General features: G+C 36.9%; 2 protein-coding genes across 3 annotated transcripts in view; both read right to left on the bottom strand.

Annotated features, from left to right (window-relative positions):
• stl (ADAMTS metallopeptidase stall) overlaps positions 1-27,691 on the bottom strand; it is a 64,219-nt gene that overhangs the window by 11,566 nt on the left and 24,962 nt on the right. Inside the window, exons 2-8 of the mRNA XM_028323463.1 lie at positions 4,782-4,854; positions 4,163-4,425; positions 2,993-3,734; positions 1,611-1,716; positions 1,278-1,412; positions 752-858; positions 520-662 (exon numbers count right to left, since the gene is read on the bottom strand). Coding sequence (XP_028179264.1) covers positions 520-662; positions 752-858; positions 1,278-1,412; positions 1,611-1,716; positions 2,993-3,734; positions 4,163-4,425; positions 4,782-4,854 — 1,569 coding nt within the window. The remainder of the gene's footprint in view (positions 1-519; positions 663-751; positions 859-1,277; positions 1,413-1,610; positions 1,717-2,992; positions 3,735-4,162; positions 4,426-4,781; positions 4,855-27,691) is intronic.
• LOC114366551 (uncharacterized) lies at positions 23,506-26,302 on the bottom strand. 2 transcript variants are annotated; one of them, XM_028323465.1, is made up of 3 exons: positions 25,856-26,302; positions 25,095-25,368; positions 23,506-24,008 (listed from the first exon to the last, which is right to left on the bottom strand). In XM_028323465.1, the coding sequence occupies exons 1-3, from the start codon at positions 26,258-26,260 to the stop codon at positions 23,800-23,802; spliced, it is 888 nt and encodes a 295-aa protein (XP_028179266.1). In that variant the 5' UTR covers positions 26,261-26,302; the 3' UTR covers positions 23,506-23,799. The 2 variants fall into 2 exon arrangements, with proteins under 2 accessions (XP_028179266.1, XP_028179267.1); XM_028323466.1 differs by having other exon boundaries at positions 23,506-24,012; positions 25,099-25,368.

The following is a 27,691-nucleotide window of genomic DNA, read 5'->3' as shown; positions in this document are numbered from 1 at the left end:
AGTGACCCTTATGGTAACACATAATAAGAATTTTATTTTCAAAGGGGGCACTTAAAAGTTAGGGATTGATGGTGAAAACGTGCATAAGGGATATTAGATTCTAAGATGAGATCTAGTGAGGGCTGTCGTATTATCGTTCATCGGTTGGAGTTACTAGCGTGTACCTAAATGCTAGTCTTCACTCTAGGAGACTAGGACTTTCCGATCATGGTGCCAACAGGTACTTAGGATGGAAGCCAGTTATTTCCACTGGCGAATTCTTATTATTTTCGTGTCGACAACAAACCTACACAGTTTCAGCCCAAAATTCCGCTTCAAGAGTGGCGTTGTCAGCAGCATTCATTAAAGCCACTGGCGAATAAAGTGATGTGAGGATAGCCCTTATTGCATCTAAGTAACTGCTATGCAAAACTAATTCGTGACATTTCTATTTAGACTTAATGTAGTCCTATAGAAGTAAGTGACGTTGGTTGACTTGATCAAACTGCCTGCAAAATAATTAAACATAGGACAATATACCATATCCTCCCCGCACTTCGTGCCTTCAAGCGCTGGGTGTGAAGTCCAGGTGTACCGCTCTCGTTGACAGTGCAAATCTCTGCAGATATCTTCCAGGTTTTGGGCGGCTGAATGACGACTTCCACGGCCGTATTTTAGCATACCTGAAATCATAATGTCACAGGTGTGAACTCTAACCACTAGACTACAAAGGCGTAAATTGTCTGAATATGATACTTATGCTGAGACTTACATTGTTGGTCAGCGTCGAATCGTTCTCCCGGTAGGATCCCTTCGGCGCTATGGTCCAGTTGTCCTGCTGAGTTACCGTGGTCCAGCAGGCATCTGGATTGCACCGTGCTGAAATAAAACATTTTTACTGAGGTTGATCCATTTCTACAATCGTCAGTCAAAGTTCAAAATACGAGATAACACATGATGGGTCGTAAAGGCACTTTTTCTGAGAATTTCGACAAACTAAATATACAGATCGATAGAGAATTAAATTCTGAGTACAACTGTATAAAAGACTCATTTTCGGTATTTTGTCCTTTACGACCTTTGAGCCCAGAGGTATCGACATATTGGTAACAAATGGGATAACAAACAATCTTCAGAGTGCAGGCGTGAGAAAGCTTTATTGCCCCATAATGGTACGCGTTGTTAAGTAGGCTTATACATCCAATTAATGAGGCTAAGGTTGGTGGTGTAAGCGCTCGGGTAGGTCGTTGTCGTGTCGCTTGCCTTGACTATAGACTGGAATGTTATCTGTGACTTACTCTAGAAACTTCTGGAGGTAGTTCTTGCTGCACTGCGACCAGGTGATCTTGCCGCTGCCCAGGGTAGGGCTCATGATGTAGGCGCTCGGATCACAGCCGTTGTCCGCTTGGGGACCGTCGTGCCGCATGCCCAGACTGGAAGTTAGGAAGTTCAAGCAGTTTAGGTAACTTTAGACAATACTATTTTTAAATAATGATATCTTGCGGAGATTTCATGGCGAAGTTTCTATTACTGATAATAATTACTGAGAAGTCTTATAAGACACCAAAATAAACATCATCATCGTCATGCCTATCATTCGCAATGCATCTTAAACTCTATCATTAACTTACTTGTGTCCAATTTCGTGTGCCACGACGTAAACGCTCTCGAAGTGCCTTCCTTCGTTCACTGTACAGCTGCTAGTCACTGTGCACATCCCTGCTACTGGTGCCAGTCCTAAAATATTAACAGCAATTAACTCAAGGTCCCTTACTTAGGGCTAGTTTAAACGGTTCTAGATAAACTTTATAAAAAAGACCTAAAAAAGTATTAGGCGCCTTCAAATTAGAGGCATGTCATAGTCGCCACTACACAAACGCGACATGCATCGCAGCTTTTAGAAACTGTATGAAATATAATAGTAGGCGCCACTGCAGCGCTGCCTCTCACGTCTCTCGATTTGAAGAGGGCTTACTTAAGTGTATTTTTAAAGAGTCAAAAATAGCTTCTCCTGTCCTATTTTTGATTAGGTAGCTGTTATCATTTTTTGTCAAAAGTTTTATCATTGTGATGTTAATTCACTTAGGCTGAGTTGCACCAACTTACTTTAACCGTAAGTTTGACAGATTTTTGACGTTTGTTAAAGTTAAAGACGGTGCAACTCATACTTAGGGTTACTTCTAAATCTTAATACTGAACTTTGGAATTAAAAATGTTGAAAAGATTAACGCATTCTCCAACTTCCACAATCTCTATTAATCTAGTAAATAATTTCACGGCTCCACAATCCATCGATCATGCTTTCCCAATCGAACCAGATTTATTGTGTTCGTCTAGACATAACGAAGCGAAGATTGATGTGGTTCCATTAGACATAGAACATTAAACCTGCGATTGCGATCGCTGAGAGCGTTAAGAATTACAAAATTCCCAGCTATGCGTATTTCACACACGGTTAGGGTGAAGCCACACCGCTTTTTTTCCTCAACTGAGTAATTCCTATAAGACAAGGCGCAGACCACCGATTTTTAGTTGGCCGATAGTTGTGCCTGATTTTAAATTGTATGAAGAATCGGCCAAATCAAATCGGTGTAATGTGCGCACTTCCATACATGACCATATGATACTGATCAACTGCCCGACTAAAATATCGGCCGATGAAAAATCGATGGTCTGCTCCTAGGAACAACAATAAATTTATGACAACAATCATTAGACCTAGTAAATAAAATGACATAACTATTGTCATTTGAAGCAGTCTACTACAAATAGTAGAGGTGTGACCTCAGCCTTAGGTACAGCTTAGTTAAGAATTTCAAGAATGGTTTATTACTAAAAGAAAATGAGAAACTTGTGAAAGTAATTTACTATTTTTCATTAAAATGAAAAATTAAATTGCGGCTTAATGTCAGATATTAATTAGTGATTACTGTTAGATAAAAGAAATGGTTTATGACCGGTAGATAAACTACGATTACAAAAAGAAAGTGAGTTTAATAAACTTCAAGCTCACCTACAACTTGACTGCTGACTTTCCCATTCTTATTCACCACGTACAAGTCCAGTCCTGTCAGAATCAAAGCGTGGTCCCAATGCAACGGGTCATTGTCACCAGGAGGGTTCTCCAGCCTTTGCCATGTGCAGAAATTGCTCAAAAACCTATCTATGTCATGAGGCCGCTTCAAATTCACTGGGTCTTCGTGCAGAATTTCCAACCTTTTCAAAATAAAATTCACTGGTCTCCCAAGAGATGGGTCGTGGTATATCAACTGCACTGCATTGATCATAGCTAAAACAAATCTCACTAACTCCCTCTCTGTGTCTTTTGGGAAATTCACTGTCATATGCTTGTAAAGATCTCTATCAACAAATACTGCTGTTTCCACAAAAATCGCTGGTAGGATTGCTCTTTTCTGTCTTTTTGTGTCTGGAACTAGTTTCTGAAGAAACGCTCCGATGGTTTTATTTCTATGGTCTAAATTCAATTTGAAGTCTTCTAAACTAGTTTTGCTTGTTGATTCAGTATCCACCTCCCTTTTTCTCCTGTGTTTGGTCCATGTTCGTGAAGATTGAGGTTCAACTGAGGTATTGAGTTCATCTCTTTCTATACAAGTGTCTTCGGATTCTTCTTTATCGTTATTTGAATCAGTTATCTTACGCTTAACTATGATATGTACTTTTGAGTCAGTTTTGTGGAACCTTTCTGGTAGTGGATGAATTAAATAGTAACTGTCGTTGGATTTGACTAAACCTCTCTGTAAAAAAGAACAAATTAATGAAGTAAACTTTCATTAGATATTATCTCTATCAGCAGACATTATGTTTTTTAAGTTTCATTGTGGTTCTATATCATTTGTCCATCTCATGGTGACAAAATATTCGTTCGTTTCAGCCAAATGACGTCCACTGCTGGACAAAGGCCTCCCCCAAGGTTTTCCACAATGAACGGTCCTGCGCTGCCCGCATCCAGGCTCTTCCCAAAATATTAATTCGTCAATAAAATTAGTAACTCTCCGGTAAATTTTTAGTACTGGATCTACCTATCTAGTAAGAACACGTACCTACAGTAGCGTCAAATAGTTCGTAAACCCAAAGTTGCCAAAAAGTTTGTAATTTTTTGACCACTTTGGGTGTCACAACTTTTTAACGCTGACTGATCATAATGTAAAATATTGACACTTACCACATCATTACAAGCAAACAACGCAGCATTCTCGCTCTTATAATAACAACTATCCAGCTCCTCATCAGAATGCTGGTCCAGCACAGCCTCGGTACTGTTGAGCCATCTCCTCATGAGCAGGAACTCTGGGTCTAGGAAACTGTTTCTGGGACTTAGCTTCACGTCTAGGTGTTTCTTTAGTACGACTAGGTCTTCGTCATCGTAGAATAGGGAACGCTTGCGGCGCTTCGGGTGTTTTAGATGGGCTAGATCAAATTCGGCATCTGTGAAAAATATTGTTGTTCAGGTTGATTTCGCTGTAACACACACACAGCTGATAACCAAGGTCTATCTCTTCACTTATAGCAGCATTCCAAGGTACATGATGCAGGAAATAGAAGTAGAGAGAGTGACTATGATAGGTCACACAAATTTTGATGGCTTTCTACGAAATAATAAACATATAAATCTTCATTAATAAGTCCATTAGATACGTCTACGTTATCAACAAACATTTAAGTAATTATTTGTTTATTATCACAATATTTTAAATGTTATGAGCTTCTCTAAGGATCTAAAAATAATTGAAATTTTAAGCTTCTTAGAAGGCCTACTATAAGAATTTAAAATCTAAACTTACCATTAGGATTGGCACCGAAAAAGAATATTTTCTCAGACTCTGTTAGATGACTCAACAACTGCTTTGTGTGTTCCTGGAACAATAAAAACGACTGTTAAAATAACTTTATGTTGTAGGCATGTATAATTGTGCACTTATGATTAATTTATCATAATCATGTCGTTTCGAATATTACTAGGAAGTAGACGATACATTACGCTGTTATAAGTTTCAAGACATTTTTATGTAGTAGGTCCTGTACTATTCGCGTATTATAATTATAAAAGTGTCGCGTTGAAATCCGTGATTCTTTCTCTATTGTAATTGTAATGGAAAGCGAAAGTTTCATCATCATCATCATTTCAGCCTTCCAGATTGGCTGGCAGCGACTTGCATCTAGTGCCTTCCCGCAACCATTATTAGGACATCTGTCTACTATGCGAAAAGAACGCGAAAGTTTAAAATCTTATATAACTAGGAAAACCGACGACCTCATAAAGGGAAGGCGCTGGATGCGGCCGCTACCAACCGGGCAATATGGAAATCATTGGGGGAGGCCTATGTTCAGCAGTGGACGTCCTATGGCTGAAAATAATGATGATGGTGATGATCTAGGAAGTGTTTGAAACCACTTTATTTTCATTAACCTTGACTCTATCTAATTACAGGTAGTAATCTATTGTGTTTGTCTGTCATTGGTATTATGAGAAGTAGCCTCGACACACAAATTTTGACAATGGATGGTTTCGCACGAAGTCAGCGATTAATCGGATCTTTGGGTAAGGAATAATTTAAAAGAAACTATTCGTTTTGCGGAAAGTGTAGCAAAAGATTGCAATTTATGCATTTTAGTTAGATGACTGATGATCTTTGTGCCGTTACACTAAATACATAATATCATGGGCCACGAAATCCTACCAAGAACATACATGTAAAATGTACGTAAATCAGATTTCAAGTAGAGATAAGCTTCTAACTCTACACGCCCTTCTTCTTCTTGTCGTGTCGACAACAAACCTATACAGTGTCAGCTTAAAATTCCGTTACAAAAGTGGCGTTGTCAGTAGCATTAATTTTGCAGTGTAGTTGGGCATTCAGGCATTGTAGAATTGATTTTACATGACGCAGGGCACGACATCAAGTGCTTCATCGACTGGGGAACACAACCACACTTGCACTCCAAGTTTGAGCCATCCGAGAATCCCCACCTGAACAGATTGTCCTTACTACGGCCGACCTGCTTACGAAGTCTATTTAAAGACTTCCAGGTAACCCCTGGCTTACAACTAAGTCAAAATATGTGGCTATATTATAAGAAATTGATTTACCAAAAATACCAAATAAGTTGATATCGCTCTCGCCTACAACTTGCAGTATGCAAGAGAAGTACAGGGGTATTGTTTAATTGGTGATTATCCACACTCTTTGTATTGGCTGGAGATCTATTTTTTGCGTTTTCAAGACAATAGTTGTGTATAAGTTTTATGGCTTTTGCTATTATTGTCTAATTATAATTAGAGAATAATCACTTTGCGGAGAAAGCGCATTTTCTTGCTTTTCTATTGTTCACCTAATTAATATTGTAGGTTGTATCCTGTAGCTAATTAATAATTAATTATTACCATGTTTAACGAAGATAGAGATCTATGTAACCTAAATAATTAAAGAATATTCTTTTTCTAGTTTTCTAGTCAGCAATGGAAAGGTTAATGATGTCAGAACTTAATATTATGGGCTAATAATTTATTGACTTGAATTTATGTTTGAAATTTTTCCAAACTCGTTAAGTAAAAGTAGCTTAGTGCTAGTTACTGGCTTCGTTATTCGTAACGTAATATTGTTTTGACGCAGTGTTTTGTGTTGCTTGGCACGTTTTGTCACAAAACAGGGGCAAAATTGCACTGTGACTTGTTGTAAGTACAACTTTCCTGAAAGCTTACTTACAAAAGTAAATTACTTTTATGTCTACCGTAGACATAATAGGTTGACACGATGATAAAAGGAACTATAAGGTGATAAGTTTCTAACTATGTTCTTCAATGGTCATTTACTGCTGTACAATCGAAGCCAAAACCTCAAGTCATCAATAAAATTGAAAGTGTTCAGTCATCTCTATTTGCCATAGCAACCGCTAATTATACTGACAAACTGCCCAATCATTATGCTATTACGCGGGTTCAGATTTCCTCTGCTTTCTTTCTGAATTAGATAATTTTCTTCTGACCATTGACCCGTGGTAGGGCTGTGAAAGGTTTATTATTGAATTGAAGCTTCGTAGCTAAAAATAAATAAAAATACGAGTACGGTCTGTAAAAAAAGCTCTCATATTTAAAATCTCTCTAAAGGATTATCTAACTGGTTGCAGTTTTTTTTGTCGGCCGTTTGGTGTAGTGGTTCAGAACGGACTACTATGCCGAGAGGTCCCGGGTTCGATTCCTGGCCGGGCAGAAATTGAAATATTTTTTTCATCGTGGCCTTGTCTTGTGAACAACAAAAAATCTTTACAATATTTGTACCTATGAATTCAATTTTGATATTATTTGTGCCGGTAGATTTGTATCATCCGAAGACAACAAAATGTCAGTTGGTAAAAATATTTATTCCGATCTTTTAAATAAAATGTCATGGTCTCGAAGTAACGGTTGCCAGGAATCGAACTATACAAAAAGATAAACGAATCTACATTTGGTGTAGAGGTTAAAGGTTTCCCTGGTGTTAGGTTAACTAATGCCCGTTGTCACCATCAAACCCGAATTTTTAAATAACCCCTATGAAAACAAAATACCTGTTATGTGTTACCATAGAGGTCACTTAAAAATTAGGAATTGATGGTGAAAACGGGCATAATTCTGCTGCTGTCTCATAGATTATTTTTTTTGTCATTTTCAGTCAAATGTTGATTTCACTGAAAAGTGTTTTATTCAAAACGATATGAGACTGTTTCAGTTATAAATAAAGTATTACAAACATTACAACACTGAATCCTGCTTTACACGATATTTAGACAAAGCGCAATAAATTCGTAATTATTTATTTGAAATCCATAAATTACAAAATAATTTACTATAAACGCATTCTGGCAACCCTGCTCAGTAGAGCGCGAAAGTGCAAAATCGTTTCGTCGGTACATCTCAATGTTTTGAATACAATAGTTCAACGTCGACCGGCGCAAGAGTTGCATAATAGATTGGCGTGGAAATTGGATTATTTTGCTTGGGATTAGACGGTTTGTTTGATACTCGTGACGGATTAGTGTGGCAGGTGTATTTGTTATTAAGATGATAAATAAGTTGATAGTTTAAGAACAATATTTTAAGTTACATAATAAATGATGACTTATAAAAGTTTCATAGGGCTAGGTAGACGCTAGAAAATGATGGCATACATTTTGGGGATCCTAAAGCTCTATGCAGAGAATGTTGATAGAGAAAGCGTTTTTATGAGCTTTTTAAGTTAGTTTTTTCTACTAGACGCGTATTCTGCTCCATATCCCTCTGTATACACAATAATATTGTATTTTTATTTGAAATTGAAACATTATTTACTTACTTTATAATGCCAATTAAAACTGAAATCTTTTCTCCAAACGACACAGCCCTATACGAGAAAATGAAGTCTAAATAGGTCACGAACACAAGCAAGTCTAGCTGTAGCTACGCTCCTGCAGAAAGCTGTCTCCATTGTTTTAGCTAGAGCTATCTTGGATCAAGCTTTCTAGAGACAGTAGGACTTACAAGTCTGTCTAGATAGGCTCTACAATTCACAGTGCAGTTTCTTTTTCTTTGTAGCTAAAGTTGAATGAAAAGTTTTGATCTGTGATTTAGTAAGTAGTCGATATGACTTTACCTTTTCTTTTTTTATTATTTTCTATAATAATATTTTGACGTTCATAAGTGCCACTTGTGGTCTAAACTTAATAAATATTTTTGATTTTGATTTTTTATTTATTTTTGAGAACTTCTTTTACTTGTTTAAAATACGATATACTTACGAATAAAGTGGGCGTTTAACTTACATTAGAAAATTTATAACGCCTGTATTCACAAACGATGCTTGCTTAAGTGAAGCAGCAAACCGAACGCACAGCCTTCAATAGAGCTCTGTGATTGGTTCGTGTGTCACCCTGTGCGTCCACGCACTGTAAGACCTCATAGTAATGTTTGTGAATATGGGTGTTAGTCATTGACTTTTGAGTTTTCTTTTTAAGTTAAATCAATAAGTGAAGTAACATATTTAAGTAGGTAAGTATGCTTTAGTATCAGAATATTATGTTATATGAGTTTTAAAGTTGAACTGTTAATATTTAATAACTGAAAGTAGCGGGTAAATAGCAATAAATAGGATCCCTATATTGCAGTTAGCTGTCGAGTCACCTTGACAAAACGTGTGCTGTTGGCATACCAGCTGTCTATTCACGATTTGTCTCGCACAGGGCTGGACTCAGTGGATATAATTTTCTGTATTACAAATCACAGACAGTAAGCGCCACTGCGGTTATAGTGACAAGAAATAAGATTTGATTCTTACAACGAAAAGCTAGAGGATACAAAGATGAGCTAGACACATTCCATCCAAGAAATGTTAATCCCATCAAAAACATTTTTATGTAAAATTTTGCCAAGATGAGACCATCATTGTAAAAAGTTATCAGATCTCGTGTGCTCTACATGCTTCTAGTCTACAAGCCCTAACCAAAGAAACTCTTTTACAACTTAGTCAAAATGCCTATAATATGTGGCATGCCCGTATCGCAATCGTCACATGATGGGCGTGAGGTGAAAAATGTATTCACTGTTCATACTTTTCTGTTATATGATACTTCTTCATTTCATCTTTTTGAACTATAATTCATATTGAACTTATTACGGCCCTGGCGAGCAGACTGTCCTAGTTATTACTTCAACTATCACTGTGATCCAAAAGTTAAAAAAAGGAATTGACTATGCAAGGTCTCTCTTAAATGTCATCGCTTTATTGTAGTGAAATATGCTCCAATAAATACCTAAACTAAACCCAAAGTATAGTAAGACTTTATGTTAAATTAAAAAACTGCTCTACATTTTATTCAGCTACGGGTGTGATAGGCTTAATATTTTTAGTCTTAATAGCAGATAGTGATATTATATTTTGATGCCCTAAGTTCTTTATAGTGTCATTTTTGTTTTCTTAGACTGAGTTGCACCACTTTATTTTAACAGTGACTATAGCCATATAATAACCGGTGTTTTTTGTATGGAGTTTGACAGTGCAATCCAGCCTTAACTTTGTCCAATTCGTTCGAAAAACAACTTATAAAGCTCATTTGCAAACGCACTTTCTACCGTTACACGTTTCTACCAAACAGATAAACACAGTACACTGTCTTGTCTTTGTTTGAAGCAATTAACAGCAGCCGAAGCGAGACGAAAAATGCAATCTTGATCCTACGGTCAAAACAAAGGACGCAGGGAAATCAAATTTTCCGGGTTTCGAGAGATGCTGGCGATTGTGATTATAATTATGGTTTATTCACGTCGGTTTGATTATAATTTTGTTTGTATGCTAATACGGGTCTCACAGGTTATTTTTGTCTTGAATGCAGTTTTTTGATATTGTTTACCAACTTAATATCCACAAAGTTGGTGAACATAGCGGTTAACGCTCAGAGGTTTTTCAATTCACAAAAAATGTAGGTGTTGAATTTATAGCGTTCTTCCAAAAGATCATATGTAAAGTACTGCACACGCCACCAGTATGGTACTTACTCGTATGTAGTCTAACTTTATTAAACATTGTTAACTTGAAAATCTTTCATAGAAAACTACATAAATGACCGGTTCTTTAGGTCATAACCTCCTTATGCAACGATTAAAAAAATATATTGCCAGCCGAAACATTGTTTGTCAGCCTGCCAGTGCCGTCGGCGGATATCACTTTTAATTCTAAGCCCTACTTATTGGGTATAGTGGATTACTCAAACAAATTTTTAGCCACTGATTTTCATTACCAAAATTGTATGCTTCCACCCCGTTTGCCTCAACTATAGTCTTATGGAATCCTTCAATACTATTTCAAGGGCTAAATACATCCTGTGCAATCGTTGAATGATACAAAAACTTTGCCAATGCCTGGCTGGCCGTCAAAATTGGCCATTTCTTATGTAGGTGATGCATTGTTTTGTATTATGACCTCTGTTAGGTAGAGGTCACTTTATGAGCGATTGCTTAATTGTGTAATGTTTATATTGTTTTGACTGGATATTATTTTGTTATATACGTATAAGTTATGTAGAGTGACAAATTGTAATCATCGTAGACTGGCGTGCTCGACATTGCTTTAATTTGAAGTATAGATTGAAGATTTTTCGTTCGTTTATTTCAGCCAAATGACATCCACTGCTGGACAAAGGCCTCCCCCAAGGTTTTCCACAATGAACGGTCCTGCGCTGCCTGCATCCAGACTCTTCCCGCGACCTTTACTAGATTGTAGGTCATGAAGATTTTTATTGGTTGCCCTTAGGCTTCAATTATTTTAGATCAATCACATGGAAATCTATGGACTAAGGTGGTGCTAAGGTTGAGTGTAGTTGTGAGCATTGTTTTATTAAACGTACTCATACCTCAAGTAAGTAACTTATTTTGGGTATAATGTATCTTCCTGGTCCATTAATAGGCTCTATCAGTAATATCATAGTTTAAAAAACCCTGTCTAATCCGAAAGCAAATGACTCTGGTCACAAGTGCCTCAAACACAAAATCTTGAAAAATTTAACACTTCTAAAATGCCCGATCAGCTGTTTTATGTTAATCTTCGGATGGGTAAATTTTTTCACACGCAGTTAATCTGAACCTTGAATGAAATAGTATAACTGAGATAGTTAATATGTGTGTAAACGTAAGCCTCGTCTACCGCACACAATGTGTGATGTTTGTATTTTTTCAGTCCGCAATTATTCCAAGTTCATTGAGTTTTTTGCCGGTAAGGAACAGGGTCGAAATAATAAAACGTATTGTACGTGTGCATAATTGCGGGCGCCATTAAGCGGGCATTAGGCGCGTGCGCAGGTGATTTAGGGTTGTGCAAAGTTAGTTGGGATATCAGTTCGTTCGTTCGTTTCAGGCGAAAGACGTCCACTGCTGGATAAAGGCCTCCCCCAAGGATTTCCACAAAGACCGGTCCTGCGCCGCTCGCATCCAGGCACCTCCCGCGACCCTTACCAGATCGTTGGTCTACCTAGTAGTCGCCACTCAAGAACTTTCCTGCCCCAGCGGTCATCAGCTCTACTAGCTATGTGCCCCGCCCATTGCCACTTGATTTTCGCGATTCTGCGGGCTATGTCAGTCACTCAGGGATATTAGTATCATATTTTAAATCGATAGAGGCGGTGGTAAGTCCACCTGCCTCAAACCCAGAGGTCTCGAGTTCTATTCCCAGTAGGGCAAACATTTTCTGCTGGTTTTGGTTGCTTCTTAACTAAGTCTATCGATTTAACAACAATGTTTACAGTACTGTTTTGTGTCGGCAGTTGGAAGTAAGATGACCAGTTCCTGCGTGGATGTGATTTCCGGGTGAAGCTCGCTTCCACATTCGGCCTGATCATCACTTTTCATGAGACTAAAAGCTTCCTCGCTGTGGATTAAAAAAATACTTGGGAAAATAAAATAGCCTTCTTATGTACCTAAGTGATGGTCAAAATGTGGTCCATACTCTGCGTCTGATTTTAATTCAGTTTAAGCCATTTCTGAATAAAATAAAACATCAGGAATGACAGACTGGCTGACTGACATTAATTTTATAGTTCTAGCTTTAAAATAATGACCATTATCTGATGACAACCCTACCCCTAAACAATGTTTCGTGCCGGGCGGCGATTCTGTTGCTGGATGTCATCAGAATTGTTATCTGATGCTTAACGTGGCTAACTCGTGGGCCTTGACTGAAAAAGTGCCTAGATTTTTGCAAATCCATTATGTCCTACACTATTATTATTTGTGTTGAGCGGCTATTCTGATTCTATAAAGTCCCAGTAACGATCTATTGTGATCGCCACTGTTTCCTTAAGTTCGCCTCCCGAGTCCTGCTTCCATTAAGTAGGTAGTGCAGTATCTTTTAGGGGGTGATATTAAGTGTTCCAAATCTAACAAAGTTAATTTATATCAAGTTTCTTGAGTGATTTTATCTTTGCAGGCCAGTTGAGGATTAATAGTGACAAGAAGTTTAATTAACTCAGTCTGCAGGGATTTATTTTTGAGGCTCGGACATAACAAGTTAAATTAAAGATTTGATAAGAAGGCGCTGTATAACGCTTAATGAAATTTAGATTTATAAATCACTTAAGGTACCTATAATCAAAAGACGTACTATCGAGGACTCGGACGCCTTGACACCTTAAGGGCCTAAATTGTTTGCACACACACGCTCGATTAAGCTACGCCCCCATTCATTCATCTTTCGGGTCTAAGCAGCGTCGGCGCACCACTGTAGATGTTTGCCCTAGCAAACCAAGCTCTATGGCTCTATGTAAGTAAAGCGTTTAGGATTGAGTATTGCTTAGCTTACCCGCATCCGTAGCGCTCGTTTAACAACGTCGCATTTTAGCAAATTTGAAACCCAATAAAGAATCGCTACAAAATATTATATGGGGCTTCGTGTAAAAATTGAACTAGCGATTGCCCGCTCGGGTCACAAAATTGCTATCGCACATTCCGAGGTAACTGTGCAATTTCCTGAGAAAAAAGTAGCTCTTTCTATAATTATTGTTGATATTAAGATTGTAAATCTCATGATATTAGTTTAGCTAGTTAAGGCGAGAAATGCAAAATCATACAGTCACTTTCGAATTTTACTTGTTTAATAGGTATTTAATTTATTTGGAACTTATAATTTATAAACTATATGTTATTGAATTAATTAGGAAATAGTTAAGGAATATTTGTGGCTTAAAAACAATTATTGTAAGATCTGGCTACATAATAACATTCTTAAATCCTTGAATGTNGCAACTCAGCCTAAAACTAAGAAAGATTGAAGAAAAAGAAACATTTCGTTTTAAACCTTAACCGTATGATAATAAAGTGCACAATGGTATTTCGTATTGCAACCTAAGCCCTGATTGTCTCTTATTGGTCGTAGTAAAAATATAGTAAAATGCGTAACCAATTAGAGACGGGGTGAGCACGTGACCGGAGCGATGCGCTTACGCTAAAATTTCTACAAAGTGGTCAGGCGGAAGAGTCCCCGATAGTACCTACTTTGAAGTATCCAAATATCTACGTGGCACCAAACAAACCAAAGCCTTTCTATTTTAGGAGTCAAATATCCATAAGACTACAGAGGGTTTTCTAATACATATTAATCTTACATCGTAATTATCAGCCTTCTAAACTAGGTCTTGACTAATAATTAATTTTAATTTAAGGTTATTCTCATTACTTACTATCTATTAAACTAGTGCCATGAATTAGGCACTAGGTAACCTGTAATTTACTCAAATAGCAACAAGTTCGGCTGGCCGTTGTATCTTATATTTAATTATAACAGATTGGAGCTAGTTTAAGTAGGTCAGCTCTCTGTGCGTAAACCTTTGATAAATACTTGAGTGCCTAAATCTAGGTAGATATTTCTTAACTGATAATGATAATGCACTAATGTTTAGATAGATAAAGTTGGAGCTTAAAACAGAAAATCTTGTGAATACGGTTGGACAAATCTACTGTGTTAATCTTTGTTAGCCAAAACAACTAAAACACTTTAACATCTTAATTCAGAAAACATTTTTTCAACTTATGTAATAATTAGCGGCCTCCCGCGACTTGGTACGCGTGGATCCCGTTTTACCCCCTTCATCTATCTTACGCGGTTTATATTTTTTCCCGCTAACTCCCGTTCCCGTGGGAATTTTGCAATATCCTGTTGTAACTAGGCTTTAAGTTAACTAAGGTACCTTCATGCCAAATTTTAAGCGTCTAACTTAAGCGGTTTAGATTTTTCATACAAAAGGATTGTCCCGCTAATTCCCGTTCCCGTTGGAATTTCGGGAATTCCTTTCTTAGTGCACCTCTACGGTACCTAAGCTACGTACCTTCCAAATTTCAAGTGCCTACGTTTAGCCGGATAGGCTATGCGTTGATATGTCAGTCAGTCAGTCAGTCAGTTTCTCCTTTATTTTTTTATTTAGATTAAGCTATTGAACTTAAAATTTATTGTAAGTCAGCAAAGATGTTAGAATTCTTAAACAGTAGTCTTAAAATATCATGAAAGTTTTTTCTTATCCAGTCAGTAAAGAGATTGACCTTTCTACTGTTCAGAGTTCAGATAGTCTAGCTATGATAGTTTGTATTACGCTGTTAAGTTCTTGACCCAAAAATTTATGGTTGGTAAGTGAATGATACTAAAATCCATACTTTATGACATACCTCCAGAAGTCCCATTTGCTTGTGACCTCATAACTACGCCATCAGTCTTAATCTGGCTTGTTAAACTAATCACGGCGCGGTGACTGATATAATTTAACCAGCAGATAGTATCGCACGCGCAAACGCGGTTGCTAAAGCAATTGTCTTTGGACACAGGGTGTTGCCATTTGCCATAATTGTTTAAGTGTTTAAGTGCAAATTGAAATAATTTAATTGTTTAATGTAAGACAAAAGTTCATGTTCGAATAATTAAATAAAAATACCCATATTTAGTCTTTATAGCAAGCTTTTAGTTCATTTACTGAACGATCACAAAATTTTTCAAAGATTTATTTCTTCCTAGGTTTTTGGATTATCACAGGAAGTCCACAAGTTCCACAACTAAGGCCCTAGTGCGAGTTTAAATCAAACGTCCTCACTACACTGAGCGCGTTAAAAATGTATGAAAATTTTAGTTCCAAAAAGTTTCCGCTAGGGGCGCTGTACAATCCGTCATACATTCATCAAGCGCTCACTAATGACGACGTTTGATGTAAACTCACACTCAACACTCTGACATAGATCTCCCTCAATGATCAGATTGACCCGATGGCAATGACTTAAATTCAGTGTCTTTCTGTAACCTTTATGAGGTCATCAGTTCACCTTTTAGGTGGACGTCCCACACTGCGCTTGTTACGTTGTCTCCATTCCAGAACCCTGCCCTATCGGCTGTCAGTTTTGCGTGCTATGTGCCCTGCCTATTGCCACTTCAGTTTGCTAGATATCACTTTAAAATTTTGGTCAGTTTAATTTTATACATCACTTTCAGTCCTTTTGTAATTAAGTATTAATTATTGACAGCCTGTATAATAACCGCACTGATATTTGATACAAACACGATTAGCTGTCGGCATCAATCATGTGCATTTAGGCTGATACAGATTATGCTGATCGATCGTGATCAAAGATTAGGATGTGGTAAATTCTTATGCTAAAAATCTAGTTTGAAATATCTTATTGAAAACTGATTAATACAGGGTTAGGTAGCATATTTTTTCCAATTTTGCCAGGTGTTTCTTTAAAAGAAATTGCGTTTGTTGGCTAACAAAGCCCCCCATCTCTTGTTCCCTACACTGCAATTTCAAGGTATCTAGCAAAACCCAACAAGTAAGGCCAATAAGTAGTCATGGGACAAGATTTATTCTCGTTTTACTAATGAATTAAAATAATCAAAATAAAAATTTTTGGATGAAAATATTTTACGACATGCAAAATAGACCATTATAAATTTTACATTCTGGTGCAAACCTTTTGTCTACCCACGAAATTATTCGCAACATGCCCTTGCCAGCTAAAAGTGTTTTGAGTAACAATCGTGAATGACAGACAATTAGGCCACGAAGATTGTATCACGTTATTAGATGCATATTTGCTCAACGGTTAATTAATTGTGTATTCATACGTAGGGCCTTTGGCACATTCGCGTGAACCCGCACAAAACAAATATTTGTGTGCATTAATATTTCTGCTTTAGGAAGTCGTTGTTACAAGCTTTTCTTATTTAGGGTTTAAATAGCGCAGTGTAAAATACCCAAGGATTTATTTAATGAATTATGCCTCTGGGTATTCAAAGTACCATAATTATCCATAAATTGATACTAATTCCATTAGTCCACGCTAAAGATTCTTTGATTTTGATTTTATGGTCCTTTAAAGCATATCTAGACTAGCGTACGCCCTATATTAGACGAAAATACAGTGAGCTAGATTTTTAAAACAAAAGTATGGTAACTTTATTCCTACAGAGACTCTATTATGATACTTATGTAAGTTGTGACAAGCTCTATTAGAGCTTGAGAAGTTTTGAAACGAATGTGATTGACTTCAAAAACTTAATTAGTTTAACGCAAACTAATTAAGTTTTTGAAGTCAATCATGCTCGGTCGTGTAGAAAATTCAAATAGGGTCTTTAATTGCACCATTTCATAATTAACAACCTTACATGAGTTACATGCTTGTTGTGCTTGAGTTATGAAGTCTTATAACAAAAAAGTTGAACACGCGTTGAACACTGGTTTTTGAATGTCAACTTCAAGAGTTCAACGCGCGTTAACTCTTTGTGATATGACCCATGTAGTTAAATAATTGTTTAATTACTTGAGTAGGTAAGACTACCTACCTTGAGAGACCTCAAGAGCCGCTTTTTCTACCTCTAGACAACTTTACAGTCGGTATAGAATATACGAATTCGTGATAGTTTCTCTACTTACCTACATATGTAAACGCCCGTATTCACAAACGATGCTTATGTGAAGCAGCAAATCGAACGCACAGCGTTGAATAGAGCTCTGTGATTGGTTCGTGTACCTCATAGTAATGTCTGTGAATACGGGCGTAATTGTGATAAGAACCGAAATAGATTGTTTCGAACAATAATATACATACAACAACATACGAACAATAATACTTCATAGTATGGTATATACCGTGTCCCAATTCCAATCTACAACAAAATTCCATTGAGTTGATTCAGCCCAATATTTAAGTACACAGATATTTAGTATGTACTTTACTTTGTAACTAGAATTAGGTTTGGCTTTACTTATTTGGTAAGTAAACTGTTTACAATTTTTAATAGGAATGTGGACCAATAAAACAGGAATTTGCAGTCTGTTATTAGACAGGCAGTGAAATGGGACCGGTCAAAGAGAAAACCCTATTTGTCTACATTGAGCGTATAATTGTATGGTGTAGTACTAGAGGAGAGCGATTTCCATACATTTCTGAGATACCTCATACAACTGAATTTCTTCCGCCACTTCTGGGCACCAGCCCATATGTTGTCCCGAAATGGTGGTAGCGCAAGTCATATTTGGGACGTGTATGAGTGCCCAACTGCGCACCTGGCACGGGACTATTCCCACCTCTCGTTCCCACCACTGCAACTCCTGTGTAGCCAGGATCTACAGCTTGACTGCCATAAAAACCCAACCAATGAAGGTCAAGTTTGTCCCGGGGGAAAGTTAAACTGTCATTGGACCCGCAACGAAATTAATCAGAAGAACATAGGAGGAGTTCGAAATTAAGGTTCGACTTCCTTCCATTGCAAAGCGGATGACAGGTGACAAACAAAGGTTTAAAACCTTGAAGAAAAGATTATGCACCACGGACAATAAATATCAATTAAGGGTGCACCTGGCAGCCGTGACGTCGCATCGACGCTCTGGTAGGGACGGGCAAACGCGGGGAGGTGTGCGGGTGAGTGTGATGAGACTCGCGTTCCAGCAAGGTGCGGTTAGCTCGATTGGGTAGTATAGTCTGGTCCGTGAGCACGTAGAATTTTGTCCAATGACCCCTAGCTACCCATCCTTATCGCTCGCGCGTAATTATGTTGCTGTCGCGCTCGCACACTCACTGCGGCCGCCCGTCGCACAGTCGCGTCGTAAGTCCTTGTCAGCAATTTGAAATATATTACTAGGTTTTGCACGCGGCTTTGCCCGTGGATTTAGGTCTGTTGCAAGAAAGACGCATAAATATTTCTCATGAATTAATCTATCTATTACTGAAAACCGCATGAAAATCCATTCAGTAGTAACTTTTATCGCGAACAGACTTATAGACGCAGCGGAGGACTTTGTTTTCATAATTGTGTAATTTAAAAATCTAGAAAACACAATTTTCCAAATAAATTGCGTATAAATTGTACATTTCACGATAGATCATTTTTTATTTTTCTATTTAAGTTCATTTAACAGCTACATGTTTTTATAAATACAGTTTTCATGTTTGATGTTTAATCACATAACTTATTCTGTAATCATTAATTATTGTAATTGGCCGATGCGTTACCGCATTAATTAAAATAAATAACAATAATTTAGAAATAGGTTATTTATTTATTTTAGGTAAGTATGCGTTTTTGTGTAAGATTGTAAAAAAAATGTTTGACTTTCGATATCCGAAGAGAATCAAATATTCGTAATCATTAGAAAATAAACGATATTTAGATTGTTTATGATTGAATTTTACACCCATTAGTCTACATTAATATTACAGAGGAAAGTTTTGGTTGTTTGTTTGTATTGAATAGGCTCCGAAACTACTAGGCCAATTTGAAAAATTCTTTCACCATTAGAGTCCTGCATCATTTCTGATGAATATTTATAGGCGGTACTAAGTTCGCCGAGGCAGTTAGTACAATGGATAAAGGGGAAGAGATAATAATGTCCAGCATGGACTGCTAGGGCGATGATAATATGGATAATTTTAAGTTATTTAGGTAGACCTGTTTTATCTTATTGCTAGCGGCCGCCCGCGATTTCGTACGCGTGGATCCCGTTTTACCCTCTTAGGGGTGGAGTTTCGTAAAATCCTTTCTTAGCGGATGCCTACGTTATAACATCTATCTCATGCCAAATTTCAGCCCGATCCGTCCAGTGGTTTGGGCTGTGCGTTGATAGATCACTATGTCAGTCAGTCAGTCACCTTTGAGTTATACATAGGTATATATTTAGATATTATTATCACCCATTGTCAAACCTTGGTTTTTCGAAATAAATAAAGTAAAAGCTGGTGAATTTCGCTAGTCTTTCTCATTTGTACCAAACGTACCGTATCTTATAATGTACAATTATGCACACGCAATAGTAGCTTGCGCAGGGCGGTAGGAACGGATCGAGCTGGTTGTGGAAATGTTATTAAAAAACCGGCCAAGTGCGAGTCGGGCTCGCACACCGAGGGTTCCGCCGTACAAACGTAGCGGTTTACAATTTATGACGTATTAAATCAAATTACTTACTTGATTCCGTTGCGAGTAGTGGCGAATTTCAAAATATGCGGTATGATTATTTTTTATTTATTTATTTTTCCTATATTTGCATTATAGGTAGGTACCTACCTCAGCGTTTTGAATTTTTGCGTTGATTTAGAATTTCTCACAGTTTAGAGGCAATTAGATTTAAGAAGTGTTTGATATGAATTTCAACTTTAATATCTCTACGCGTTCATGTGAAAAAGGGTAGGTAGTAAGTTTATAATTATTAAAAAAATATTTTATGTCATGTAAGCAAAAATAATATTTTAAATTTTATATAACTTCAAATTTATCATTTTCGCAATTTTTCCTTTATCTGTACTATATAACGTTGCTTCGTGCCGAATTTCAAGATTCTGAGTTCACAGGAAGTACCTTGTAGGTTTTGATTCCCTAGCGTGTGACGGAAATTCGTCTAAGGTGTCGGTATAAACTGCTGTATCTTTTGATCGCGTTAACTTAGAAGTTTGATTTTTTTACTTCTTAAAGGGACAATAGATCTAGGTATTTGGTATAAATTTCAATTTGATACCTTTATTCGTTCGTGAGAAATAACGTAGTAAGTTTCATTTTATTAAAATATTTTTATTATATTATATAACTAAAAAAATTTAATTTTCGCAATTTTTCCTATATTTGCATTATATGACAATGCTTTATGCCAAATTTCAAGATTCTGAGTTTACGGAAAGTATCCTGTAGGTTTTGATTCCTTTGCGAGTGTCGAAAATTTGTTGAAAATATCGACATAATCGGCTGTATCTTTTGATTGGCTTGGCTTAGAAGTTTGATATTTTCACAACTTAAAGGGACAATAGACCTGAGTATTTCATGTGAATTTCAGCTTGATACGTTCACGCGTTCTTGAGATAAAGGGTCTTGACAGACGAACGGACGGACAACAAAGTGATCCTATAAGGGTTCCGTTTTTTCCTTTTGAGGCACGGAACCCTAAAAATTAGATTTATTTACCGTAGCAAGTTTAGACTGCTTATTTAATTTTATGCGGAGGAAAAAGTGATTTCTGAGGTGATGTTAGTAGAAGTGGTAGAATCGTCAATAATATTGCCTTTAGATATAAGTAGTTTTGACTCGATAAACTTTTACGTTAGTTTTTCCCCAATAATGGGAAAAGGGCTTGAAGGGAAAATAAAAAGAAGAAGAAACATTAACAGAAACGTACTTGATGTAATAAATAGATTTATCATTCATCATTTCAGCTACAGGACGTCTACTGCTGAAGATAGGTGTCCGTCGATCTCCTATAATAAACCTAAGCTATTTAATTTAGTAGATGATAAGCATTTTTAGGTAGACGTACCTACTGAAAGTAAAGCTTTGCTGATTCCATTATTTCAAATTCACCAAATTGTCAAAGTATATTGGGGTGGGTTAAACTATCGTAACATACCCTTGCAAGCAACAAATACGTAATGCGCACGAGTTGACTGTCCTTTCTGTGAGTTTAGCGTGGTTTCGCTTACGCACCAGTTCCTAACGGCGTCAGTTAGGTACCTTAGCTGCATGTTTCCATTGCCCATTTGGTTATACCTAAGTCTAGAAACTAGATATACACATCTGGATGATGTGAAAATCTCATGTTAATTGGCATAGTTGAAGAGTGGTAAAATAGAACTTCTATCTAATTTTTGGAAGGAACCCATTGTACAAATAAAAACATAAAAAAAAATGCTTAATTATTCCAATTAACCCTTTCGCTGAAAAGTAATTGAAAAAACTTTTAACCACTCCGACGCTTCATCCATTAGAGGACAGTATAGAAAAAAATCTAAAATCACTACATTATTTGATATAAAAAAAAGAAATCGCATTTTACAACCGTTGAGAGAACAATTTGCATAAATAAGATTAATGTATTATATATGCAGTTTTTATTGCCAAAACGTTTGTATGCAAACACTTACAAAAGCCTATTACATTGTTACAAAATTTGGTAATACAGGATTATTCTGTGTAGTAGATCTTAACTTAATGGCTTCCAACTGAAACTTTCTTAACCTTTAAATTATGTAAGCAAATGCTAGAATTTTGCATTCGCTCGTTTTCCACTAAATGCTGTCCACTGGACAACGGCCTCCCCCACGGATTTTTGCATCCTGCCCGCATTCAGGTGTTTTCCGGGACCTTCACCAGATTTTCGTAGTTTGTATTTGGCTTTAAATAAGTAAAAGTGACAACAACCCAATGGCGTTGGTGTCAAACTCGCCAAATCGAGTTTCGAGAAACGCGGTTTCAAACCCAGTCGACGTTGGACTATTGTGGTTAACCCACTCGAAACACAAGCATATAAGCTTACCACGAGGGGTTAACGCGACTAATATTCTTTAAAATTGTCTTTATTTATTTGGGGTTTTTTGTTAAAAAATATAATAAAAAATGTTTTTTTGCTGAGCAATGGAAACTGATCAAGTCAGTGCGTGTGCGCACGTAGTGTCATTTGTAACGTAACGTTAACGTTCGACAATTAGACCGGTGATGTGGTTACCTCCACGATTATCATGTTATGTTACATATCTCTTGACTAAGTATCTAGGTATGTACTGAAAGATTGGGAAAGGTCGGCTGAAGGTGGAAACTAGCTTCATCTGGTATCCTCAATTCCTCAACCACCGAGGAACTGTCTATCTTCTTACCTACAATTTTCGAAACACAACAATGCTGTCAATATTATATTGATATGTAAGATGGTGATAGCTAGCCAGGTGGGTTGAGAACAAGCCCTATCACTAACAAAACTGAGCAAATGCCTCCACAGGGAATCGCGGACCTTTGGGTCTAATACAGGTGGTTGATGGTGGAGCATCATAAAATCGTGGAATCCTAGTTGGTCGCATGAGACCCGCGGTAATTAATTTCTATTGTGTCCTATTTCGAACTCCTCTTATGTTCTTCTGATTAATTTCGTTGCGGGTCCAATGACAGTTTAACTTTCCCCGGGACAAACTTGACCTACATTAGTTGGGTTTTTGTGGCGGTCAAGCTGTAGATCCTGGCTACACAGGAGTTGCAGTGGTGGGAACGAGAGGTGGGAATAGTCCCGTGTGTGTCCTATTTCGTTGGTACTTGAAGGGTTAACGTGAAACGGGCCTAAATCCTAAATGCTTGAATAATGCAGCGTGCATGATTTTAATTTGTCTAACTTCTATTGACACATAGTTGCTTATTTGGAAATCAGGCTAGTAATTAACCCGTACAAGTTCTCATGTTATTTGATGGCATGCTTTGTTTTTGAGCTGAACTAGGCATCTATGTCGAACATGTTTTGTGAGAAATGCATGTAATTATTATAATTACTGCTGTAGGAGTTGGTAAACTAAGATATAGGCTTTCAAAGCTAGGAGGACTACTACTAATTGTATTTGTTAATCTTTGTGATTAGTAGTTGTTTATCCATAAAAAAATAATAAAATTGACGCTATTCCAATGGTATTCTACTTAAAGACGGATACTTACGAGAAGAACAATTTGGGACGTATTTTGCGGAGTTTATTTAATAAAACCATAGTAGGATACAAAAATACAAACTTTATTTTGGAACTTTTAAACAATGTTGAATTTCCGTGAAGTTATTTTAATTTTGTATCAACTTACAAAGTAATTTAGCATCTACCTAAAATTAAAAAATCTAAATAATCTCGGAAATAAAACTTTACCTTATCATAAACAGCACAAACACATTAATTTAATGGTGATTATGGTGATTAATTTCTTCTTCTGCCACTACTGAAGTCACATTGTTAAAATCAGTAGTTTTACACGATTTTTAACATAGATATTATCTTTACTTAACTTAATTAAAACTTTGGAGATCAATTTTTATGAAAATAAACTACTTGTTATCCGAAATCGTATGTATAACAGGTGGTCCTGCCAAATTCCCTAGCTGCGCTTGGAATAAAATTTCGTTTATATATTTTTCAGCAAACAACTTTTGGGTTGGATCCTTAATATTATCCAGTTTGTGTGACCAGTATATCGCTGTTGGATTTATTATTGTCTTAGTAGAGTTGCTTGGCTGAGGCGTGGGAGATATTAGTCTTAACCTCGTAAGACCGAAGAGTAAATTGTGTCGACTACTAAGTATCGCCGAATGTGCTTTCAGAAGAACGAATAATTTAAAGTAGTAAACGCCGAGCACTTCGAGTAAAAAAATTTCTATGTTAGAGATTTTCTTTTGCGTTCATATTTTCAGAGGCCCTATATAATAGTGCATAGAGCTTATTTTAGGTGAAAAATAATAAAAAAATGTTTTCTCTAAAAAGAACATTCGGTATTACAGACTTCAAAAAGGAAAAGTAAATAAATTGTATTTTATACTTTAAAGTAAAACAAAAATGTAACCTTCTTAATAAATTAATACTACATAAAGATACAATAACGATATTAATAAATGTAACTGAAAAGGAACAACGGTTTTAATTTTATTTAATGTTTCATAATTAGTACTTTTAAAAGTACTATCGGTTTTATAACATACACTAATGATAGGGTAAAATGTACAAGAAGTAAAGTGATTATTCATGTTAATTATAATTTTTACTAAACTAAAAATCAGAACGTTCTCATGATAAATTTTCTCAATCATATCATAATTTTAAAAGTCCAATACTCAATCCCATCTCAATAGAAAAAATATACAAAAATAAAACTTTCACCATCAAGACCGAATGTTCCTTGCAAAGAACTTTTATTTTCAAACGAAAAAAAATCTTACAAAACTACTTCAAATTGGGTAAAAAATTTTTTTGCTTGTTTAGCAGTATTTTAACTTAAATTATACTGGTCAGTTTTGCAATTAAACTACGTTTACGTGAAGAAAAAAAATTAATCGCACATCATGTCTTCTCGGACGAACCACCTTGTCAAAGAAAAATGATAATTTGACAGTGACATTTTGTTTTTTTTATATTAAAAAGTTCGGATACCTGATTTTGAATACTTTAAGCCATAGACTATCACTCTTTTTTTTCGATAGGCGCGAATTTTTGAACTTAAATTTATCGCTAAAGTTTAAGTTCCTCTGAAGGCACATCCGGCGATACTTCGAAATCACCTCCGAAAATGTCTCGGCGTTACTGACTACAAAGTTTCAGTTCCTTCTGAGGCACATCCGGGCTTACGAGGTTAATTGGGGCATTACTGGATCCTTATTTTCTACTTGCGACCTGTATATAGGTGTAGGATTTAAAACTGATTTAGAGGTGTTGCCAGTATTTGTTGTGGGAGAAATCAGCTGGGGTAATGGAAAGGAACTAGGTTTGCTGTTGGACTGAGGTATGATGTAGGTCGGTAATGAATTATGAACGTTTTGAATTAACATCGCGGGTATTGTCCGAGTTATTTTGATTGGTGGCGGACTATCTTCATTACCTCTTTCTTGTTCTTTTTCTTGAGAAGTCTGAAATGGAAGAAATACCTTTTATTAGAGGCGAATATGAGTTTTTATGATACTTATTCATTACTGTTTTGACTCGATAAAGTAGCAATTCTAATTTTGTTGTTTTTAAGATTTTTTGTTTATCACAAATAGCTAGGTAGTTATAAATTATGACGTTGTGGTGACGTTATTGAATTATAATAAAATTTTACCCGCACCCGATTTTCCTAAGATACATATTTGGTCACTCGTTGCAAACATCTAAAAGTACATATTTTACTGTTTTTTTTTTCAACGAAAATAACAATATGTAAAATGAAATATGATACACACAGAATCATTTTCACATTAATCTGAGTTGCTATCTTACTTTGACTTTGACAAACGTCAAAAATCTGTCAAACTCCATACAAAAAGCACCGGTTAATGTTATTTTTACGTTTAAAATAAAGTGGTCCAACTCAGCCTTAGGTACTAGGTAATTAATATAACATAAGAAAAAACTCACCGTAGATTTAGGCTTAATCTTGCCCAAAAAATGCAACGCGTAAAAAACCCACGACTTCGGCTTGTAAACGTCGTCCTCACTCTCGGCAGAAAGTTTACTGCTTGCGATCCTTCTTACTTCTTTTCGATAATTCGACCGCAAGGAGTTGAGTTTCTTCCTTACATCATCGATGGTCGCGCGTGGCTTAATTTGTTTGTATATCACCAACAACTCTTCCATCGCTTTACGTCTTTGTCTGAGGTTCGTATAAAACGGAGAGCTGGTATCCCACAACCCAGGTAAAACCTCCATTTTCTCGATGAACTCCTTTAAAAACAATTGGTCATTGGTATCAGGGAGTCGCGTCTCAACGAATTCTTTGGTATCACACTCGGATTCGGTTTCGGAGCTATCGTGCTCTGCCATGGCTGCGTGACGCGTACTGACAATACATATTGACTGCTTTGTTTTGATTAGCGCGTGCTCGCTCGTTCGTGGTACGTGCGAGCGAGAGGCGTAGCAAGCGCGGCCGGTAGCCATCTTACCGATGTTCGGTAAAGATCGTGATTCGTTCGCGCGAGGTCGTGGCAGTCGTGTCTAATAATAGAACGTGGGCTTCTAAAGCGATATTGATAACGCGTGCAATGTTTATTGCGAATCGGGATTGGTGAGATGGAATGTGATATGAACTTAACAACATGGATTGTTTTTTAAAATGTTCTTATTCTATTAATCCTGCCTGTACAGGAGTGGCGGTGGTATCCTGTAGGTACCTATTAAGTTGGAGTGTAGAAATTTACGATTTGCTATATGAAATTGCAAACCTCATTGGTTAAAATAAATACGAAAATAATAAGCAGGTTAATAACCTAAGTATAATATACTTAGTCTGAGTTGCACCACCTAACTTTGACCGTAACTATAACGATAACCGGTGTTTTTTGTATGGACTTTGACAGATTTTTGACGTTTTTCAAAGTTAAAATAAGATGGTGCAACCCAGCCTTAGTGGTGTCTAATACCTGCGTCATTATAAATAACAAGCATCGATTACAAAGTGCTAAGGTAATTTATAAGGTTTTAATGGCACTAATGAGTTTTAAAAGCAGTGCCGAAGAAATGGAAGGCATAGAAAGTGGTCTAGCTCTGGCCAGGCAGTTAAGCCGGTGACACACTCAGAGTAGTTAGATAAATAAATGCTAACAATAATAATCTATTTCATTTACTATTCAAATAAAATGGGAAAAGGCATAGGACATGAATAATTACGTTACAATCCAAAATATAGGTTTCATGCTAATAAAGTAATTGTTGGGATTTAGATTAAAACACCGAAATAAATACATAAGAATTATCGAGAAGATGTTTTTCAAAACCGTTGACGCGTGTTTCGTGTAATCGAAATCTGAACACGAATAAACTATCAGATTTCATTATTTCCACACCACCTCACCGCTCAATACAGTTCGGAAATCTGGTTGATTTCAAACACATCTTTTTTTTATACTTGACAAGGTAGGTTCGTTCGTTCGATCGTTTCAGCCGAAAGACGTCCACTGCTGGACAAAGACGTCCCCCAAGGATTTCCACAAAGACCGGTCCTGCGCCGCTCGCATCCAGGCGCCTCCTGCGACCATCACCAGATCGTGGGTCCACCTAGTGGGAGGCCTGCCCACGCTCGTGGTCGCCATTCAAGAACTTTCCTGCCCGAGCGGCCATCAGCTCTACGAGCTATGTGCCCTGCCCACAAGGCAGGTATTTGACCGGAATCGCACCTGGTGTTAAGTGAGATGTAGTCTAGGATGGTACGTACATAATTATCTGTTTGCGAATTCCAGTCCCTAGCTGTTCGCATTA

Source organism: Ostrinia furnacalis, unplaced genomic scaffold (genome assembly GCF_004193835.3).
Source record: "Ostrinia furnacalis isolate ACB-3 unplaced genomic scaffold, ASM419383v2 OfSCF0638, whole genome shotgun sequence".
In the NCBI taxonomy this organism is placed as follows: Eukaryota; Metazoa; Arthropoda; class Insecta; order Lepidoptera; family Crambidae; genus Ostrinia; species Ostrinia furnacalis.
This window is presented reverse-complemented; position numbering and strand designations above follow the sequence as displayed.